The sequence below is a fragment of the Gopherus evgoodei genome, chromosome 3 (genome assembly GCF_007399415.2).
Source record: "Gopherus evgoodei ecotype Sinaloan lineage chromosome 3, rGopEvg1_v1.p, whole genome shotgun sequence".
In the NCBI taxonomy this organism is placed as follows: domain Eukaryota; kingdom Metazoa; phylum Chordata; order Testudines; family Testudinidae; genus Gopherus; species Gopherus evgoodei.
Genome location: NC_044324.1, coordinates 124,813,449 through 124,829,506, shown reverse-complemented (window position 1 = coordinate 124,829,506; position 16,058 = coordinate 124,813,449). Strand labels below are relative to the sequence as shown.

At 40.0% G+C, this 16,058-nt stretch overlaps 1 protein-coding gene across 4 annotated transcripts in view; it reads right to left on the bottom strand.

The window, feature by feature from the left end:
• PLEKHG1 (pleckstrin homology and RhoGEF domain containing G1) overlaps window positions 1-16,058 on the bottom strand; it is a 247,265-nt gene that overhangs the window by 85,797 nt on the left and 145,410 nt on the right. For all 4 annotated transcript variants that reach the window (XM_030556568.1, XM_030556571.1, XM_030556570.1 and 1 more), the window contains one exon: window positions 2,636-3,174. In XM_030556568.1, coding sequence (XP_030412428.1) covers window positions 2,636-3,174 — 539 coding nt within the window. The remainder of the gene's footprint in view (window positions 1-2,635; window positions 3,175-16,058) is intronic.

The window sequence follows — 16,058 nt, the reverse complement described above, 5'->3', positions numbered from 1 at the left end:
AATTTACAAGAAAACAGGGGAACCTTAGCAGGCCTCCAATAGCAGTTAAAAATCACAACAGCCATTTGCTATGAAAGATCTTTTGCCTCTGTCCAACAGTTTGGTGCTGTTAGCATCGAGACCACCCTGCTTTTCGAAGACTAAAGCAATGCTGACAAAATTTCACATTTAAATAATTGACAACTCCCCCCCCCAGCAAAGTGGAAATTTTACTTTTCTTACCCACCTCGTCATCTCTCCAATTTGAACATGCCAATTGCAACTTTCTTAAATGCTCTAAAAAATAACAGGGGCAGAGAGGGATACTGCCCGAGATATTACACTGGTCAGTCTTATCCCATGTCTAGCCATCACTATGTTCTTATGTGGAACTTCAGTCAGCCAGTGTTAATGAACCATTTTTATAGCTCTAAGCTGGTCTTAATTTTCATTTTAGTTTGCAGCCCAGAGTCAATCTTTTGAGATGTAACCCACCAATATTTTTATGTATTTCTTTGCAGGAACAGAATCACAGCTACATTAGGGATGGTTACCTATTAGAAAGATCCTCAAACATATTTCACTGGCAAAGCATACTTAGTTTCACATTACAGATTCATACAGTGCAGTCACATCCTTATTACTTGGGAAGAGAGAGATTTCTTTGCTATGATGGGACCCTATCCTTTACAGCTAAACTAAAAATTCTCTTTCCTAGTATTTTGACTTTCAATTAATCTGCCAAAAACCTCACAAAGCTGTGAAGACTTCTTTTAATTAGATGTTCTAAATGCTTTAACAGTTTCACAAATGCTCTCCTGAAGAGCAAGTTACAGCACTTTCATAATTTCAAGATGATTTGTCTCATTTACTCAGCATTTGGTGATACTTCAGCTGTTTCTAGCAGGGATTTATTGCCTATTCTAAATTTAATTGGATAACTTATTTCAAGATTATCTTTATTTTAGATTCCAGTAGTGCTGTATAATTTATTGTATGTGTCTCTATAAACGTGGGCAGAGAGGAATGGGGGGTAAAAGCAGGCCATGTTTACTGAATCAATCCTGTGTGTACTGATTAATGACTGTACATAGGATGACTTGTTTTAACATTGTAATACAATCTTGCTTTAAACCCTTACAAAAATGAAATCTGAACAACTGACTTTAGCATAATCCCATCAGTCATACAAAATACTGTAATTCTGCAGGAAAAGACTTGTGAGCTTTTTAAAAAAAGACATGCATTGGTATTATCAAAGCCCCAGTAATCATTTTCCCCCTTCACTCTTCTAAATCATTTTGCTTTTTGTCAGTAACAGACTACTTTTTCTTTTCCAGATTAGTGATGCATTTAACACATATATAACTGCCTAAAGCTACATACTATAAAGTTACCAGACTAGACATTCACCTCCTGTGAAATCATCATCTTGTTGTAGTAAACCTATACACACAGGGCAGGAGGTTAAAGAAACATAGGAGTCATTTTAATAAGCAGGTAAGGTGCGCAGGTACAGTGGTGATGGGCATGGTATAAGAACCTACACAGAATTACATACAGAGCCCTAAAAGGCAGGCCACTGTGATCCTTTCCCTGTAGCTGGAAAGTGACAGAGGAGCCTCTTCTTTTTTTTTTTTTTGGAAGTTGATGGGTGTAACATTCACCCTTAAGCTCCTTTATAGAATAGATAGCTGAAACAATAAGGGTCCCTGCCCAAAATATGGGCCATGGGCTGGAGGAGAAGCTGAACCATACGGGCCAAGGGGCTTCCAAGGGTCTGACACAAAAAAGCAAGGGGGCAGGGGTTGATTGAACAACAATTGCACATTTGTTTGTGCACGCACAAAATAGAAAAGCCACAGAAACAGACAGGGAAAGCAGCAAAAAGCCAAGGACAGTCAGAGAAAGATTTGTAACGTGATCCTGAGAAAAAGCTGAGAGCACTTTTGTGTAAAGTGTTGGCTGGAAAGAGGCTTGGAACTGTGAGCAAAGATGCTGCTTCCTGTTATCTGATTCTTACTGTGCTCTGGGAAACAGGACTTTGTGTACATTCTTTGTAAATAAACAGGCTAGTATCAAAGAACTACAGGACTCCATCACCAGTTTTTCTTCCTAATGGAAAAAAAGCATAAGACCCTGAATATACTGGCTAACCACTTGGGTTACAAGGGGTAAATATTAAATACAAAGGATTAGTTGTTTTTATTACTAGTTAATTAAAACAAGCATTAATTTAGGTTAATTTATGTTAACCTACCAAAGAAGCTACAAATGCTAGCAGTAATTATGGTGTTGTATGTGTTCATTTATAAAGAAGAAGAGCTCTGTACAAGCTTAAAAACTTGTTTCTCTCACCAACAGAAGCTGGTCCAATAAAAGATATTACCTTGCCCCCACCCTTCATTCCCTGTTGTCTCTCTAATACCTTGGGACCAACACAGCCACAACAACATGGCATACATTTATAAAAACATTGTAGTAGGTTTACATGCGGCTCCTGCCAAGTTGAGAGAGCTGCCTGCCCTACTGCAAAGTTTAAGTGCCCTGGTTATAAGATCACATATTTTATGGATCCTTTTCTTGTGCATCTCCCCTGTAGAATGCTCATGTGATATGATGTATCAAATTAAGCAGTTCTAACCAAGACTCCTACCTTTACAATGCTCTTTAAATCCTGCACGTACGTCCTTTCAGTCTCCAGAATTTCTTGGACAACTCTGTCAACATAGAGCAGCTTTGGACTTGTGGGCTCTGTGACCAAGGACATAGCACAGTTTTTGTTCGTTCCCTTAGATTCAGCTTTCCTTGGCATATTTGGCCTTTTTTCAAGGCTTTCCTTGGTGTTCTGTTGCTCTGTGGGGTTACATCTTTGTAGCTCATTGCTGGAAAATCGCCTGGCTGGAATCAGCTCTAGTTTTATGGCCCCTGCATCCTTGTCCTGGTTAAACAAACCCAAATGGCTGTTTGAAACTAAGGTCATTCTGCTGCCAAAGGAGCAGTGGCTGTCCCTGGAGGAGACAGAGGAGGATGTGGAACTGAAGCTGACAGGACGGTCGCTGTCTGATAGTTCCATGGTATTTATTCCACAGTAGCGGAAAGGTCTGTTCCCCCTGCACAAGTCTTCCTTTGTTGTCCTGGGGCCAGGACAATCTGTCACAGCAGGTAGGACATCAAGAGGCAAATGGTAGTCATCTGAAAAATAAGTAAATGTTTTTACTGTTACAGTATCTCATAATACATATTAGCCGAACAGTCATCTAAAACCACATACACACAAAACAAATGCAAAATCTGTTGTTCCACAGATAACTGAAACAAAAGGCTTTGGAAGGTTCAATGGTGCTCACTGTGATACAATCTAATACCTTCACCACTAGGTCAACATGGCCAATCATTATAGCCATCTAACACTGGTTTGGTGGCCCGGGGGAAAACAATTTAGTGGTCAAATTAGGGAAGAAAATGCAGTTTCCACAAAATCAAAATTTCCCATAGGAAAAATCTTGGTTTTGGTGAAAACTGAATTTTCCATTAGGAAAATTTACATGAAATATTTCAGTTTAGGTCAGTTTGACTCAAATCAGGATGTTCTGTTTTGTTGATCTGACCCCAAACTTTCAATTTGTAATCACTTCAGTAAAACATTAAACTGCTTTTGCCTGTCAGTGCATTGTGAGTTGTAGTTCAGGCTTCCATTCTTCCCTATGGGCTGAGTTCCCTGGAGGACTACATCACTGATAATGCAATACAAAATTCCCTCTGGCCTAGCTCTGCGTGGCGCATCATGTGAGAGAGCCAGATTGGCCAGGGAGCCTTACTCACAAAAGAGAATGGGAGCATCGGGGTCTCAAACTACAAATTCCCATGAGGAAATGCATTGAGAAGAAAATGCAGTGTAACATAGAAGTAGCTCAAAATTAAGTGTTTCATGTCATTGCAACAAACCAAAACAAATTTTTGGAATGTTTAATATTGGGAGGGAATGTTTAATTGTTTTGATCAAAAACACTGAAACAATTTCTGAATCAATTTTTTTTTAGAATTTCCATTTCAGGAAAGTTTTTGAAACTTCACATTTTCATCCCAATTTTGAATGAAAACAAATGCTGAAATGTCCAAATTTCCCATGGGATGGACATGCTAAATTTCACTCCACCCTAGACTTAATTCAATGAACAGCTGTCCACAGTTGAGAAATCAAGCTTCTGTCTCAGTAGAGAAGCCAAGACGTGAATGAGCTTGTGAACTGAACCTTCCTATTCTTGTAACTGGCCCCTCCAGGTCAGAATTGGGGCACACTGGGGATATGGGAAACTTGCACTGCCATAACGTATGCTGCACCTGGTCTGTGGATAGCCAGAACCTCATTCTCCAGAGAATGCCAGACTGGCAACTTTTGCAAAACAAGTACCAAACTCTTAAAAATACATACATAAAACTGGGTTGCTCTGACTTGTCTACAATATATTCTGTCCTCTGATACATACGTGTACATCTACACTGAGGGGAACTGCCAAGTGTATATCAAGAGGACACAATTTGGCCATTAGAAACTTAAAGGCTTGATTATCCTCTCATTAACACTAGCTTAACACCATGCCCTGTTTTATGCTTGTAAGGAAGAGAAGGACCAGATCTTAAAACTATGCTACCTTCCACCTTTCCCTGTCTTCCTCTTGCATGTAACATTTTCTTGAATAAGCTCTGACAGCGAGTGCAAACTCCAAAAGGAACAATATAAAGGAAATATATTTCTTGCAGCAAAATATTTAAACTGAAGTTTATTTTTCCCAAGTGGGCAGCAAAAATGTTCACATCCTTATTGATTTTGATAAGAAAAAAAAGTGTGCATTTTTGTTACCAGTGTGAAATCATATTACAAGTTAAGTTAGAAATTAGAGGCTAGCAGTGCAGAGTTAAAGGCTCTTGAAAATTGCACAGGATAAATAAGGTAACGGGGATACCCTTACACTAACTTATCACAAAATAGATTACTAAAGTACATGACAAAGAACACATGATTAGTTGCATTTGGTTGGAACATAAAAGGTTCCTGTTTCATTCAATTACTTCATACTCTGTCTTCCTGTTTCGCTGATATGTTGTCTGGTTTTCAGATAACATGAAGGTATTACTAAGTAATGCTTGTTCCACAAATATTTGTGCCATTCATTAATATAAAAAAACCCAACAATTTGGGTCAGTAAAATTGAAGTTGTAAGAAATGTTAATAGAAGTTTTTCAAATAAATATATTTACAGACACAAGGTATAAGTAAAATTTAACATGGCCCTTTAAACCTTCCATAATGTTCTCTTTGATTGCTTTACAACAATTTAATGGCCTATAAAACAAGAAGGATTAGTTGCAGTAGTTAAAATGCACTTCCTCTTAAAAGGCTACAGAAGCATGACCTTGGCAAACACAACAGAGCTCAGGGCACCTGAAAGCAGGAGTTACCTGTACATAGAAGACATTTGACCAAGGATCATCCATTTTCACAAAAGTCATTAAAGGTAAACATGCAGCACTATGTAAAAGTATGCAACTGAATAGTACAGAGAGTACACCAGGCAAACCATTTACCCCCTTAAAGATCTTGTTCTGTTTTATCCTTCTTCCTGCTTCCCTGAAACTAGTTTTTTCTTTAATTAAAATTCTTAGTACTTTTACAGCCATGTGTAACCCTGCAGTTTGGCTTCACAGCGGTTTATGAAAAACTTTTTTTTTTCTTCCCCAAATCAATAGGTAAGTGATCCTACAGATTTACTTCTCAAAACTTCATGTTGACCTCATAAAAAACACAATGGTTCTGCATGATCTCAATGCAAGAACTACAAGTCACCCCAGGTTGTTTAAAATGGGTTCAGGCTCTACAAAAAGTTTGTGAATCTCAGCAAAATTGTATGACATGCTTGATTGGAGTTCTGAGCTTAAAACAAAACCGGAAAGCAGATTTGTTTCCGTGTTTTTGTGTTATATTACATTTTGCACAGCTGCAATTGCTTTTAAGTTTTGCTTAGTATAAGCCGAGAGACTAGCCCTAATAAAAACTGGATCTGAATGCCACTGAACTTCTGTTCTACCTATAGGTTCTTCTAACAGCCTCCATCACCATAATATCTGAGGTTTTCCCAAGTTATCCCCACAAAACCCTTGTGAGGTGGGCAGGGGCAGCTCCAGGTCCCAGCATGCCAAGCGCGTGCTTGGGGTGGCATACCACAGGGGGCGCTCTGCCAGTCGCCAGGAGGGCGGCAGACAGGCAGCCTTCAACGGCATGCCTGTTGAGGGTCCACTGGTCCCACGGCCCCGGTGGACCTCCTGCAGGCATGCCTGTGGAGGGTCCGCTGGTCCTGCGGCTTCGGAGGTCCACCGAAGCCGCGGGACCAGTGGACCCTCCACAGGCATGCCTGCGGGAGGTCCACCGGAGCCGCGGGACCAGCAACCAGCAGAGCGCCTCCCGCAGCATGCCATCGTGCTTGGGGCGGCGAAATGTCTAGAGCCACCCCTGGAGGTGGGAAAGTATTATCCCCATTTTATAGATGGGTAAATAAGGAACAGATAGATTAACATATTTGTCCAAGGGCACACGAACAATCTATTGGAAAAATCCAAGAACTGAATGCACTCCAGAAGCCTAACTACAAGCCCATTCTTCCTCCCTTGGTGAAGTTCAGATTTCTGCTTTTGTTGTTTGGGCCCATCTCCATTGCCTTACAGATATCACATAATATCAGGGTTGGAAGGGACCTCAGGAGGTCATCTAGTCCAACCCCCTGCTCAAAGCAGGACCAATCCCCAGACAGATTTTTACTTCAGATCCCTAAATGGCCCCTCAAGGATTGAACTCACAGTCCTGGGTTTAGAAGGCCAATGTGCAAACCATTGCAAATACCTCTTCAATACATTGCCCAAACTGTCTACCGCCTGACTGGCAAAATAATCTCAAGGTGTTAACAATGGAAAAAATCACCATCCCTAATAAAGATTTGTCTAATATTATTATCTCAATGATTTAACTTATTTTACTGTGTTCACCTCAGAGAACACTGAAACCTCTCTCAAAATCCTGTTTCTCTCAAACTTCTGTTCATAATGAGCAAATTCATTTTTCAAAAACACACTGAGGGGCTGGCTTACAGAGTTGCTGAACATCCACAGTTTTCAATGACCTCATCTGGCCATCGTGTGAGTGCGCCGTACTTCTGGAGCAAAAAAGACTCATCTTTTGCTCACATAATTATTGTTCATGCAAGGTCTTCTGAGACGTATATACTTACATAAGTGTTGTACTCTTTGACCTACATTTGACCCAGTGCATTGCCTGTTACTCTGTTATGTGTTTGGTTGTTTACTGAAACTTTTGCAACAAGTAAAAAACAACAACAGATCTTTTGGAAGGGTTGAATAATGGTATTTAACTTGTGCTCTGAAAAACTATCAACCTGAAATTTGCATACTGTAATTAAGGAATAACAATAATTACTTGTTAGTTCAGCATGGGGATGAGGATAATTACATGTTTGTCCACACTCATGAGGAAATGTGTTTCAGGACCAAGATCTTTCTTGTTCCTGGCTTTCCACTAATCTAGGCCATGTCTGCAGTGCCATTTTACAGCACTGCAACTTTCTCACTCAGGGGTGTGAAACCCTTCACCCTGCCCCAAGCGCTGCAAGTTTCAGCACTGTAAAGAGGCAGTGTAGACAGTGCCCCCGCCCAGCGCTGGCAGCTATGCTCCTCATGGGGGTGGTTTTTTTTACAGCACTGGTGCCACGACTACACAGCCATGTTCAAGCACTGCCGCAGCAGCACTTTAACATTGCTAGTGAAGACATGCCCTTAATTAGGCTTCCAATCAGTCTGGCTGACTTCCAATGAAACAACATGCAACCCACTTGCACCTCCCCAACAGGAGAATTTTAACTAATAAAAACAATGATGTGCACATTCTATAGCAGTGCAAGGTGAAAAATACATTCATTCCACACCAAGAGGCAACTGGGATGCTTGTTATAATGCTTAGTAAGACTACAGATAAAACCTCCCACTGTGTTATAATATATACAATAGTATAATGCAATTTGAGATAGAAACAAAAAGTAAGCCTTTGAGTATTAGTTTTTATTCCTCCGTGTTTACTACATGTAATTTTACAAGATATATTACACACATTACCAGCAACTTGAATTTTACTATTCAGAATTTGTATTACCTTTCTTCTCGTATGAAAGGTAAGTTAAGTTATAATCTGCACAATCATTGTTTGCAGAAATCAGTCTTTACTTCAGATGTTCTGAAAGTTCAGCTGAATAAAAACAACAAGACTATAGTATGCCTTTCAATCCTTAGTTATAGTTTTGTTTAAAGCTTTTAATAATAAAAAGGCATTGGTCCATGCTGTATATGTATTTAGTAGAAGTTTTACTAAACCAATCTACCAGATGTATTAAATTTAAAATTAAAAGAAAGCCTTATCTGAAATTAAACAACACAGAGAGAGAGAGAGAGAGAGAGAGAGAGAGGTTTTCCCTTTTGAAAAAGGAATAAAATTTATATTAAAATGCATAAACTCCAATGATGCCACTATGTTACTATTTACATAAATACATTCCTCTGATGAAGGCATTCTCTACTATGATTAGTAAAGTGAAGAACAGTCCTTTGCAAACAAACAAACAAACAAACAAACAAACAAACAAACAAACAAACAAACAAACAAACAACACGTATAACAACTGGCCTTCCTATAAAGTATTCAAGTTTGGAAAACTCAACTTTTAGCTTTTATTTCACTACTGAACCCTAAATATAAATGTACATGAACACAGTATCATCTGCAACTTAACACTCCCTGTGTACAAAATCACACTGGAAAGACAGTACTTGCAGTATTAGAACACATAATATTGTGGATTCACTCATAACCCTCATGTACAACAGCTATCCAAGTACTTGAACTGAACTTTGAGCAACAGAAATCCCATTTATTAGAGATCATAAGAAAAGGAGAGGAACAAAATCCATCAACTAGCTTGCCTCCATAAATTAATCTCCTCACTGTTCTATAATTAAAGTAGAATAGCCTTCTGTCATATCAGACCACACTAATGTCCCAGAACATTGTTGTGAGGGAAAATCCTCTGCGACAGTATCTCACCACTATGGAATGTCTCTGGCTCCTTACACACTGAATGAACAAGTTCCTCTCTGTATCTCAAATGCTCAGTGAACAACACAACCTACCTGTGTGTAAGAGAATAAATGCATCCTCTGCCTTCAGTGGCTCCAGAATTACCTCACTGAGCACTTAGGTAAAATGAGAAGCTCTTACTAGTCTGTACAACTCCTTTGGTAGAAATATTGCATGAGTCAGCTTTTTTATATAGAAACCCTATACACAAAGGCTTCACAGAAACCTGATTCACAACTTTCTCACTGCCTTTTTCCCAGTGTACCCACCACCGTCTTCAGCATCACTAAGAGCCTTAAATGAAACATGACATCATTCAATTCAGGGATAGGACAATAGACACCACTGTGGGTAACTTTAAAATGCACACTTCACTGAGCAACACCCTAGAACTTCTATTCTTTCAGGCACAAGGCTGTAAAAACATCAAATACAACCCACACTTCCACAGCATATTTTACGCTTCACCCTTTGATTCACTAGACGATATTGATAAGCATGCAAAGTAAATAAATCAACTTAATGGTACCGTGAAATCCCTCAGTGCTAGAAATTCCATGCGAATTTGTGCTGCTAATTAAATAGGATTATTTTGGGCCATACTGAATCTACAGCAGGTCCAGAAAAGCTTTTCCAGTGAGTCTGTAAAATCTTAATATTTTAGAGTTAAAAAATAAGAGATTTTTAGAAAATTTTTAGAAAACAATATTAAACCCACTCATTGATCAGTCAGCTCTGGAATGTGGGGATGCAGGGCAGGGCAGGGCAAGACAGGACAGAAAGGAGCCTGGTTAGGGGACAAGGAAACAGACAGAAAAAAGCATGGAAGGGGGAGGGGGAAGGGAAGAGAGAAAGAATGAAGAAAGTAAGGACAAGAAAAGGTAAAAGAAAAGAATATAAAAAACAAACAAAAACACACTTAGGAAGAGGAAAAATAGAGTTACAAGTGGAGAAGAACAAGAAATGAGATGCAACTCAGAGCAGGGGAATATTTTTTGGCCATACATATTAACAGAGGGTACAAAACACAGTGAGTTGAGAAAGGGAGAAAGCATTAGAGAGCGCACTGCTGGATACATCCTATTATCCCTGCTGTTGCCCTTTACTGTGTCATATCTAGATTTTAATCTGAAATGAGAGAGGGAAGAAGGGGTTGGTGTTGCCTTGCTGAGAAGAGGAAAAATGTGGGCACTGCTTTTCTCTTCCTCCAGTGCATACCTTCCTGTGGCCAGAATGGTCTGCTGCCTTAATCCCACCTTGACAGGGGTCCCAGATTTTCCATATTGCAAGTCTAGGCATCCTATTCCTGGCTCTTCACCTTTGCAGGATTTCGTATTCTCAGTGCAGGGTCAATGAAGGCTTTTACCTGTTCTCAAATTGCCTGTGAGCGCTTCAGTGCCACTCTCTCTTGTTCTGCCTGCACTGGATAACTAGTACTAGAAAGGGCATTTAAACACTGTAATAATAGATTAGCTTTGCCTTGGCCTAGCAGGGAGAGTGAAGAAAAGTTGCAAAACTCAATAGCCAGGAATGTGATTTTTTTCTCCCATCTCCTAGGAGGGGAGGAGATGGTATTTCATGTCACACTCTAGGCCCAGCAGGAATCAACTGGGTTTCCAGCTGGTGGCACCTAATTCTCAGAACGGGCAATGGAGAATTTATCTATGGCAGCAGGCCCAACTCTGGCCTGCATAGGATGTAGCTTCTACATCATTTAAACACCAGTATAAATGCTGGAGGAAAAGTGGGGTTTGGGGTTGAGGTTGACAGCTCGTGATCCCCTGAGGGGTCTGACCCCCAGTTTGAGAACCTAAGCTAGACTCTTATCAGTACAAAGATACGTGAACCCAAATGCTCAAAAATCAGAAGACAGATAAAGAGAAGCCCACATTTTTAAAAATCTCATTATTTATACAACAATCTCAAGTTTTTTTGGCTGCTTGGAGCTAGCTGTCCCCCCACCCCATCTCTTTCCCTATCTTATCTATTCGGGTTGTAAACACTTTGGGGCACGGATTATCTCTTGCTGTGCTAGTATAGTACCTAGCACAAGAATGCCATCAGTGGTGCCATGAGGAGCAATGGAAATACAAATTAATAATAATAATAATATACTCACACAGTGGCTGCTGAGTTCTTTAACTTTTACCCACAAAAATCTTACGGCTTGATTTGTGCACAGTGGGGGCTGACAGATGCCAATAGAAGCTCCTTGATTCCCAGTCATTTGGTTCAGGCATAAATTAAATCTGCCCCCTTACAGCTTTAATTTATGCTTCTGGCATAAGATCCATCAGGTACCCAAAACCAGCAAAGAACTGGGTGCAGCAGATCCCTCTTGTACCTCCTGCACACATCCATTCACCTTGCTGTTCCTGAAACACCCACTGCCTGGCATAAGGGAAAGCAGGGGAGATTCAGCCTACACAGGGAATTAATTCTCCAGTAGGAATCTTTGGACACTTCTAATGCATTTTGCACTACATAAATAAACTTGAAGAACTGCAGAATCCAGCCCCTGAGTTCACACCATGATATTAAAATATTTATGACACTAATAAAGTTCATAGTGCTAGAGAAAAAGGGTAGCTGGGATAATGGGGTAGGAAGTCATTTTTATACTAGTCCATGTTTCATTTCATTTGGTTTTTGGCTGTTTTTCTGAGGGCGACAGGTTTTTTTTCTATGAAGTATTCAAAAGTCTTTGGGTTTGACTACCATAAAAACTGTGTTAATAAATCATGATCAAGTGTTGTAAAAATATTAATTTTTTTCATTTAAAAACAAAGCCTTGTCTTTCTAAACTTAATTAGCAAACTGAGTTTATAGAGGCTGGGGTGATGTCATTCTATAATTCATCATGATTAGTTAAGAACTTACTGAAAAAAATAGGATCCCTTCAGCAATATTTAAAAACCCATAATTCAACCGTAAGAGTACACTCAGGCTCAAGTTCTTCTGTAGGACACGCTGACATCCTTACTGAAAGTGCAGTGTAATGTATTAATAACTCTCTGCAATGCAGTAGCTATTTAATCTGTATACAGCACTACAGAGATTTCTAACAAAAAGACATGTATCATGTGCTGCTGATGCATTGCAACACAAGTAAAATGCATGCACCTAACAGTCCAGTTACAGGCCTTTCAAAACTATGGCTCATTCTCATTGTGAATTTATTTTGGAAAAATAAAAACTGTCACCTTATTGTTAGTACCTCTGCAGCCTAGTTTAAACTAAACCAATTTTCATACAGGTACATACATAGGAGTAAATACACTGTTCTCTCTAAAGGAGATTACAGTACATACAGTTAGCAAAGCTTTAATATTCCTTTCTTCCTCAAGTGGCATTCAAAGCAGAAGGTTAAATGGTAAAATGTTTGACAGGATGCTGCTTGAATTCTTAACAAGTATGTACATTTCAGAACTTTTATCCCATTACATTAATGGTAACTTCTTTATTCACAGTCCCTTTCCTGTGTCCACTACTATAGAGGGAAATACACAGTTGCTATGATGTTAGAAGACACCTTCCTAGTCTACATTACATCTTTGTAACCATGGCTGGACATAACTTCTTTCTTTCATCTGCCCCTCCCTCGTTCAGTCTACTGCTCTAAGCAAAACCCCTATCACGCTGATAAAGCATTGGTTATCTGCATATTCAGCCTCATTTCAACCAGGCTAAAATGTGGCTGAAGTTTACCACCTTTCAAGTTCAATTACAGTAGCATTAGGGCACAGGAATTTGTGCTTGTCTCTCCATGCATGAACACAACACACTTGGTTCCTTTATTCTGCCCATTGTTTTCTGAGATTAAATTAATTCTTGGCTATAAACAAGCATTCAGAATTTTAGATGTCAAAAAACAAATGCACTCTAAAAAGGCATCACCTTTTCAATAACTGTACTGTGCAGCTTTAACAAATAATTCTTAAGCAGAATAGTTATACTTAGTAAGATAATCTAATTATGCCACCAAGAAAATGGCCTCTCTCTAGAATTCATCTCTTATATTGTAACTTTGAGGAATTCACAACTCAAAACATTCAACATAATAGATACCATTAACAAAGCATTTAAAAAATGTCAACTTTTAAGCTCTTCCACTAAAAAAAAAACAAAAAAAACAAAAAAACAAAAACCACAATTACTTAACAAATACATTTTGCAAAAGCCAGTTCTTTGAATAGTTGCCTTTCTTCAAAGTTAGATTTGGGGTAGGGATGAGTTTCAGTGGAATTAAAAAAAACAAAAAAACCAAACCGAGGACGACTCATTGTTTTTGCTGATAGAGACCACCATGGCTACCACTCTGAAACCTGTCACCATGCAAAGTGGAATTAAAATTGGTCTCACCTTCCACTTCCAGCTAAATTATTTCACTAATTTGTTTTGAATTGGAAACACCTTCTAGAACAGGGGTGGGCAAACTTTTTGGCCTGAGGGCCACATCTGGGTATGGAAATTTTATGGCAGGCCATGAATGCTCACGAAATTGGGGGCTGGAGTGCGCGAGTGGGTGAGGGCTCCAGCTGGGGATGCAGGTTCTGGGGTGGGGCCAGAAATGAGGAGTTCAGGATGCGGGAGAGGGCTCTGGGCTAGGGCAGTGGGTTGGGGCACGGGAAGGGGTGTGAGGGCTCCGACTGGGGATGCAAGCTTGGAGTGGGGGACTGGGGATGAGGGGTTGTGGGAGGGGGATCTGGGCTGCCAGTGCTCTGGGCTGGGACTGGTGGGTTTGGAGGTTGGGAGGGGGATCAGGGCTGGGGCCGGGGCACGGAAGGGAGTCAGGGGCGCAAACAGCTTCAAGCAGCTCCCAGGAGCAGAGCCATGTCCCTTCTCCAGCTCCTATGCAGAGGCACAGCCAGGAGGCTCTGCACGCTGCCCCATCTGCAGGTGACACCCCTGCAGCTTCTATTGGCTATGGTTCCCAGCCAATGGGAGCTGTAGGGACCGCACTTGGGGCAGGGGGAGCGTGCAGAGCAGAGCCCCCTGGCTGCCCCTACGTGTAGGAGCCAGAGAGGGGACATGCTGCTGCTTCTGGGAGCTGTATGGAGCCACAGCACTCACGGAGCGAGGCAAACCCCCAACCCTGCTCCCTGGCCAAAGTGGGAGCTTGAGGGCTGAATTAAATTGTCTGAAGGGGCGGATGTGGCTGTAGTTTGCCCACCCCTGTTCTAGAAGCCTCTGCATCGCAGAATGCTTGGTGATTGAAATAATACTCAAGTAATAAAACTGAGTCGGCAGTAACAGTAAAAATTCTTGCCTTTGAACTTCCTAAGTGTAATTTGGATAAGAAAACAAAAACAGTTTGCACTTTTATTTGTTTGAGAGGAAGGATGGCCCTGTTCTTAAGTCACAGGAGTGGGAGTCAGGAAATATGTGCTCTGTTTCTTTCCCTCTCAATCACACACTCACTCTGGAGTTACCTTAGATAAATCACAACTTCTCTAGGCCTAACCTACTGAAAGGGGATAATGTTTTCTTAGCTTGCAGGGCTTAATTAGGGCCTGTTCCAAATACCGTTGAAGTCAGATGGAGTTTTTCCAACAACTGATAAATAAGCCAGGCCTCTAGTAAAAGTTTCCAAATGAGCATGAGATTTTTAGAATGGAAGGTGATATAAAAGTTTAAAGTATTATTATGAATTGTTGTAGTAAAGAAAAAAAATTGTATTTCTCGTTGGCAAAACCTGACTTCAAGTAAGATAAAACTGCATTTTCCCAATTAATTGCTATGTGTAATTTTAACTAGAAGAAATACTTGGGCAAGTATTCTGCAAACCATTTTTTAAAAAGAAAAACCTTGGCAGGAATAGTTTCTAAGCAGCACAGTGCCCCTCTATTCCTCCTCTTCCACAATCCATGCATGAGTACTTTATACAAGCTTTGTCCAAAAGTCTAACTGAATTGCAGCAAAGTAGTTGGCCATACCAGAAGGTCAATCTGCTCTCAGTACTAGCACACAAGAGAGCTGCAGCCTGTTAATCATCTGTATTTTTCAGTCAGAAGCCAACCCTCACTTCCGCTTTGTTGTTGATCCTAGAAAGTCTATCTAACACCCTGACCTTCCCCTTAAATCCTGGGTAGTCTTCCACTGTGTTGTTACTGAGCTTAACATGTCCCCATGAAATCTGTTTCATGGGACGAAAAAATAGATCAGCATCACAGAGGTGTGTTCAAAGAGGTAAGAAAGTTTGAGGGAGCTGCTTTGAAATCTTCTATAATGTTTAATACAGCAGGCTTGGTATTAGTTTTTACCACTATTATTATTTCTTGCAGGCAAAAATCACTGAACACAACAATTCTCAGGACAAACAATTTTCTCACAGCGTTGCACTCATCTGTTGTAACTAATGAACAAGAGCAAGAAAGATGATCTCAGAAGATCAGTGCCACAAATCCATGTGCAGATTACACTAATACTTACAGTAACCCATGCTCCTTTCAATATCTAAGATTAACAATTCCAGGATTCACACTTCAAAGTAAAATATTACAGGGCAGCAAGTAAATAGATTTGATGTAAAACTCAGGAACTACTTAGTTGATTCCTTCTGCCAAGAGTGTTCCTCTAAACTTTCTTCTTACAAAAACAATGAGCTTTCTGGCTAAGATCAAGCAAATCAACTTAATATCAAATACACCTTCTATGCAGGAACTGCTTTCCTTCTTTGCAGACAGCTACATGCAAATTATTTTATGGATCTTAAAAGATTTCATTCTCCAACTTCCATGATCCTATGAAAAAGGCCACACATTTTAATAAAACCTCATATTAAATGTGCACCACATACTTTTTCCTCACTGTGCTATATGGAAACTTAGCAAAGAGGTATCTTAAAAGTTCTAGTGACAATGTGATTTTTTTAAATAATTTT